Source organism: Oncorhynchus masou, chromosome 33 (assembly GCF_036934945.1).
Source record: "Oncorhynchus masou masou isolate Uvic2021 chromosome 33, UVic_Omas_1.1, whole genome shotgun sequence".
In the NCBI taxonomy this organism is placed as follows: domain Eukaryota; kingdom Metazoa; phylum Chordata; class Actinopteri; order Salmoniformes; family Salmonidae; genus Oncorhynchus; species Oncorhynchus masou.
The window spans coordinates 23,993,463-24,000,372 of NC_088244.1; the positions used below are offsets into that span (position 1 = coordinate 23,993,463).

General features: G+C 41.7%; 1 protein-coding gene across 1 annotated transcript; it reads right to left on the minus strand.

Annotated features, from left to right (window-relative positions):
* Window positions 1-1,585: 1,585 nt before the first annotated feature.
* LOC135528079 (rho-related GTP-binding protein RhoA-B-like) lies at window positions 1,586-5,996 on the minus strand. Its single transcript, XM_064956861.1, has 5 exons — window positions 5,865-5,996; window positions 3,941-4,098; window positions 2,904-3,024; window positions 2,544-2,674; window positions 1,586-2,344 (listed from the first exon to the last, which is right to left on the minus strand). The coding sequence occupies exons 2-5, from the start codon at window positions 4,094-4,096 to the stop codon at window positions 2,171-2,173; spliced, it is 582 nt and encodes a 193-aa protein (XP_064812933.1). The 5' UTR covers window positions 4,097-4,098; window positions 5,865-5,996; the 3' UTR covers window positions 1,586-2,170.
* Window positions 5,997-6,910: the final 914 nt, after the last annotated feature.

Consider the following 6,910-nt stretch of genomic DNA (forward strand, 5'->3'; position numbering starts at 1 on the left):
GCTGATTTAAAAAGGTCTTTGTAAAATAAATTGTGTGATTAATTGATTGTCAGGTGACACTTTCCTTCAGCACTTGTAGGTGGTTCTCAACCTTTAAAGAAACTGTCTAGTGTTTCCAGATTTCTATAAAGTATGACCTTTAATTATTTACAATATGAGTGAAATAGTTTTCCTTCCAAAGAAAAGTAATTAAGTATGTTAAAAGGCAGCTTTTCTGTGTTGGAATGGTGTGGGCATAAAATATTCATAAGAGTAGACCACTGACTGGCCAGCTCAGCCAATGACACCATGTTATATGAGGAAACAGCAAGCATTTTTTAAACGGTCTGTTTGGGATATAAGTGTTTTTCTCCAATTTATGCTTTGGCCACGAGGCAACAAAATAATTTGGGTATGAGTTAACAATATATGAACTGGACAGTTACTTTAAAGGTAAAAAAATAGATTTTCCTGTTTTATATTTCCACAGAGGTTGGAATAACACCGTGAAATGGGGAAAAATTATAATGCCCTTTTATTGTAAGAGCTGTTTGAAAAGACTGCCTGACATTTCAGCCTGTTTTAGTGGGAAGGGTCGTGTTCGAGAGCATCGAAACCGTGATGTATCATTGGTAAATTGTGACCGACTGATAATATTGATTTGTAGATCAGCTGTCTGGACACTCCTTTAAAGTCGGCTGCAATGTCGAATGCACCCTTTGGGCTTGTTCGAGTGGTAAACCGAAAGCAACCGACTGTAGACCAAAGTCGAGGAGTGAAGTCGGGGGAGGTGCACTCTGCGACAGCCGAGTCAGACACGGATGTGGTTTTCTAAAAGCACGGCTTAAAAAAAGCACGCACGGTTTTTCTTTATGTCAAAATTAACATGTCTCCAATCCCCATATCACACACTCACAAACTGACAAGTGTACAATCAATTGGTTAGAGAACGAGCCTCATATCACATTCATTTGAACATATTCACTGAATACATGAATTGCAGCCAAGTTCCTGTTTCAGTCATATTCAGGTGTGTCAAACAAAAACACCCTAATGATTGGTTGACAATAGAGCCTCCCACAATGCAGGTGTTGGCTGCAGGAGGAAGTTGAAGAGCAACTGCAGAGATGTGCAGTCAAAACGTCATTACCTTTGATCACATGCTTCCTGCTAAGTTCAACATGCAGGCTGGACAATTTTTATCCCCATAATGCAACACTTTGAAAGGCAGTGACCAACAATGATCACCGAATTGACCAAATGATCCACTCAAAACACGCCCATTGACTTTTAGTCTTCCATGGTGACATCAGCATGCAAAACATTTGTTAGACCAATAAGTTCCAAAACTCTATGCCAATAACAGCTAATTTCCCCCTCCCCACTCAGATCACTCCGACAGTCCAATGAAAATGATTGGAGAAACTACCCTTTGCTAAGAAACTGTTTCTTTTTGACTATTTTCATTGAGAACAATCACTAAAGGTACTTTTGAAATGATTTGATATATAGACAACAGCTGCACTGGACCATAACATCTCTGAAAAGCATCCTTGCACGACAAAGCAAATTGTAGCCCTTCAATTCCCACAACAAAAAAAGGAAATCTGTTATAGAAAGTAATTTATTACACAATGTAACCAAGGCTAGTTTACAAATACAGTTCCAGTCATGTATGTGTATACATATGAATATACCCACGTCTTATATTTACAGATTTGCATACAACATGTTTTCCTGTTTATTCATTTCAACACTTACTTTACGGTTTCACATCCAAAAACTAAAATGATTTGTACATAAGAGACTTAAAGGAGTTCAGCCCTGTGTGTTCCAAACAAAGAAACGGCAGCCAGCCCAGAGTCCAGGCCGACAGAACACTTGACTGGCAGTCCAGAGGCCAGCCCTTCTCACGACTGCCCCAACAACAGCATTTGGCAGGTGAAATTTAAATACTGATAAATGTTTACCATGACTTAAAAAAATAAGATGAGTAAAAACCAAACATCAAAAAAAATTATACGTTCTAAGATCATCTCCCAAAGCAAGAACACGAGCTCCAACGGTCGGTCGGCAAGTGTGAGGGGGTCGGGGGGTTGGTGAGATGTAAACGGGTGCTTATCCAACCCCCTTTGTCCATCCACACACTTGCCAGAGCCCCTGGTACAGGGACTGAGTCCTGTCATGCAGTCTACAGAAGGAGACATTTATTGCTTTTCTTTCCTCGCCGGGCCTGTAGTGCCGCCCTGGTGGCCATCTCAAACACCTCCCGCACGCCATCCTTCGTCTTGGCCGAGCACTCCATATAGCCGAACGCTCCGATCCGGTTGGCCATGTCACGGGCCTCCTCTGGCTTCACTGGTTCCTACAGAGAGTTAAGAGGCACCGTCAGGACATACAAAAAGCACTGACCATATCATGCGGAAAGAGTGACAGATAGTTTAGGGTGAGTTTTCCCAAAAGCTTTGTAGGCAACGTGGTCATTTTTTCTCTCATCCCAGTTTGTTTATAATCCCACGAGTTTGTAGAGGGAAGCAAAAAATGTACCGGTCCTTTCTACGTACCTGTTTCATCTTGGCCAGCTCCCGGCGTGTGTGTTCATCGTTGCGCAGGTCCTTCTTATTGCCTACGAGGATGATGGGAACGTTTGGACAGAAGTGTTTGACCTCTGGAGTCCACTTCTCAGGAATGTTCTCTGTATGGAATCAATGGGTCAAGGGTCAGACAAGCACACACCAACACTCAGTACATTTGGGAAGATATGGGGTAGTGTACCGGAGGAAGGAGGTGTAGAAGAGCTATTGCTGTCCTATGCGTATTGGATGTGTGAGTGAGTACTTCACTAGTCAGAATGGGCTGAACAACCCACCTATAAAAGGAAACCTTGTGCGGGTGACATTAAGAGAGTGAGTGTGTAAGCTTACCCAAGCTGTCTGGACTGTCAATGGAGAAGCACATGAGGATGACGTCAGTGTCGGGGTAGGAGAGGGGGCGAAGCCTGTCGTAGTCCTCTTGGCCAGCTGTATCCCACAGAGCCAGCTCCACCTAGTACAGAGTAGACAACAACTAATGTTAACCCTCATACAGATATGCTTGAAGTGGCAAGTGTATGTCAGCTGTTCTTGTGACTGGGTTAATCAGCAAACCCCTGGCAAGAGAAATAAACCATAGAAAACCTTGGACACATTGATTCAGTAAAATGCACATTGTACAGTTAATGACATCTGCCTACCACAGACTCATGAACACACAGGAAATCAGGATAACTGGATATTACTTTTAGGTGTAGGCCAACTTCGATGAGGAATGAAAAGAGGCCAATGGCAGAAAAACAAACTCCCAGCAAATCGAGAAAAATCACATCTCTGATAAGAGCCACTCTTTGAAAATGAATAACTGGACATTTCTTGAAGACATTCATCGGTGTGACACACTAAAGGGTTAATAGAAAGCTTACTTGCCCTTCTCGGTTGTTAAAAGGGGGAAAGCAAATTAGAGCAAGACACTTCTACAAGTATGACATGACGTAAGCAGAATTCATTCAGCCTATCAAATCTAGATGTCCCAGATTTATAGCCGAGCCACATTGAGGCCAGGAGACCTGGGTTTATGGCTCACACAGGCCGCAATATAATGAAGTGCCATAGGGTCTTACAATACAACTTTAGAATAAATATTCCTTACATCATTCAGAAGCATATGCTGCACCTAATATGTTTCTATACCTGGTTAACTGAACAAACATGTGCCATACCATTATACCCATCTGCCCCTATAGTTACAGATAAATGTAGCCCAATCTCAACGAGCCGATACCATGATAGCCAAGACCAGCACTATTAAACACAGTGAAGCGACCTTGAAAACCAGCTAGCAATTAGGGCTACGTAATTCATTTAACCTTGTTTACACCTTCAACTGAGAAATAAAAAAAGTATGTTGTTGAGTCTATATTCATTACCTGTTTGCTGTCCACCTCAATGTCAGCCACATAGTTCTCAAAGACAGTGGGTACGTAGACCTCAGGGAACTGGTCTTTACTGAACACTATCAACAGACAGGTCTTCCCACAAGCACCATCTCCCACAATCACCAGCTTCTTACGAATCGCTGCCATGCCTGAGAAGAGAGAAATAAAATGCATGAAGAGACAAGCAAGCCAACAGCCTTATATTAAACAGGTTTTATAACGGCTGTGGTCTCAAATAGGATCAATGTAGTGGATTGACTGGACACAACACAATTGTGGAGATTTGCAGAGCTAAGTCACACTTGTATCCTCAAACGATTTCTCCCAGTGGGGCTTATTGGGGGAACACACTTGCCTTCAACACCTGAAGTTAAAGGGATAATTTACTTTGAACTTTAACCAGCTGGTCCTATCCATCCATGTCTTAGAAGACATCAACAACCAATGTTAACCAGGCTCTATCAAAACTGGCATGATCCAGAACAAACTGCAGGTATGGTATATGTTCTACACATGATGCCGGAAATCTCCACTAATAACTGTTGAGTAAGTTTCCTCAGGTAAATGTGTGTGCAAGGAAATTGACAGCAAAGAGGGAAAGAGAATCAGCCCATCCATTCAGTGATCGTATTGCTGCTCACATGTGTGACCGAACGCACCAACTCTTATGTGTAGACTACTTCCAGAATAGGTCTTGACAACATTTAGCTAGTATTGCCATGTATAAACATGATACATTTGACTGGTTATTTGACTACCAGCACACTGATCCTGTGGACATCATGTGATTGTAGAAGTGAAGTATGTGCCAAAGCTGTATCCTAGTAATCATTAATGTGATGTCCGCATTAGTCAAACGCCACATAAGATGGGTTCTCTGAAGCAGTCACGTACAGGACAAAATCAGACAATGGTGCACGGCAAGCAGCGTTTAGTTTATTGGCTGACATTACATTAATTACTACTATAATACTGCTTAGGACAGACGGGCTTTAAAGCTACTGTAACTAGGTGCATTTTTGCCCATAGGGTGGATCATTCAAATGTTTAGGTAAGATGGCGTCAAAGCATCAACAGATGGCTGTTGTCCGCAGTATAAGGGCGGCCCCATTCACAACAAACTCACTTCGCTAGCTCTCTACCAGAAAAACAGTGTCTGGTCCATCTGAAGTGATATTAAAATGGTCAACCCTAGACCGCAACTTGTCTAGCTAGTTAACCAACGATACTTAAAATAAAGAGACGGATACTTGAAATCTATGGCCGGGCCAAACTAAGCCACCCAATCAGAGTCAAAGTTTTGTTTTTTATAGTTAGGTAGCGAGAAGAGTAGTGTGTAACATTTGTTTAAAGGATTACACGTTATAGTAAAATAAATAAATAACCATAACTTCACTACTAGGACGCTACAGTAGCGTTAGCTACTTGACAAAACACAGTTAGCCAACGTAGCAAGCTAGCCAACTGGTCAGAATTATGGGGGCACCGTTGATGATGGTGGCTAACCGATAACGTTAGTTGTTGGCTAACTTGCTCTAGATAACAGCAGCAAACTAACACGCCGGTTGGTTCCAAATACTGACTTGCTTATGCATACGTTAACTAACTACCTAAGAAAGTTAGCTGGTGGGGGTACGGTAGGTTTCTAGCATAGCTAGTGTTCTGGCAATTTCTTTTGAAGGATAAAAACAATGGAGATCCTTTTCCAACGGTTACTGCTGTTAGCTAGCCAGTAGCTTGAGTCAGTGCGGACGCGGTATAACGTTACTACTATTGAGGTCGTCCTCTCGGGCTCGTTTCGAAATGCGAGACCGACGACGATGTACGGCCGGACCACCTTCTAAAAATGTATCCTACCATTACACTCCACCAATGTTGTAATATTTCGATAAAAGTGTTTCAAAAGTAGTTGTACCTGTTGTTTAGATGGCTTGCAGTCGTTTTCCCAGGGCTGTCTTGCTTCGCCGTTAACCCTCGTTTCGATTCAATGTTGAATTACTTTGCGTGTGCACGCGAGGGGGAAGGGTGGCGGGGACGAGCGTGAGCCACGCCTGCGCGTGCACGTCACTCGGTTTCGATGAGCATCCACACCGTTTTGATTTGGTTTTTCAATAATAGTTGCATTCCAAAACTTTTCCCACACAAAATAAATGTTAGAAAGGACCCAATAAGTGGACAGGTTATGCTTCCTTCCTTCGCATTGGGTCGTTCTACGAAAATGGTGTCTTTGCTGTCCCAGCCATAACCACCAGGAAAAACAGTTAAAAGTGTCAGATAATGAAAGTATATTGTTAATAAAGCATATGTAAGACAGTTAAATTGCAAACCATGTTTTGTATATATTTTAGAGTCGAAGTTTAGTGACATATTTTGATTTTAAAAAAAAGTTTTTTTTTTCTCCCACTTTAAATGTCATAAAGCTAAAGAAAGTATAAGCTTTATGTTGTGGCCTACTTAAAAACAAATATATATAAATATCAACTCATTATTCAAAATAATTTTGTGAATAGCTGTCCCTCAATTCCATGTCACTGGTGTTACCACTGAGGGGTGTTACCCTTTATAAAATGCACCACTTTGAAAAGATTCAACCATTTGGCTACTTTTTCCTGGGCCAAAGGTTAATTGGAGCCAGGGCTGTTTTGAAAAGCACTCTGTTTGGCAAGTTCTTCCTGGGTCAAAGGTTCATTGGAGCCAGGTCTGTTTTGAAAAGCACGTTAGCAATTGGATGAATAATTTGATGTGAGGCCTTAAGATGTGTCACTGGTGTTACACAGTTTATAGTAAGGGAAAGGACATTGTTTTAAAATAATTGATCAAATCACATGATTAAGTGATTTATTTTGAATTTAAGGAGTGTGGTTTGAGCGACTGTGGCCTCCATTTTAGCTATGCCATGTTGTCTACAGATTTGTCACTGGTGTTATTGTTCCTAGTTTTAAGTGTTACTGGTCTCTGGCA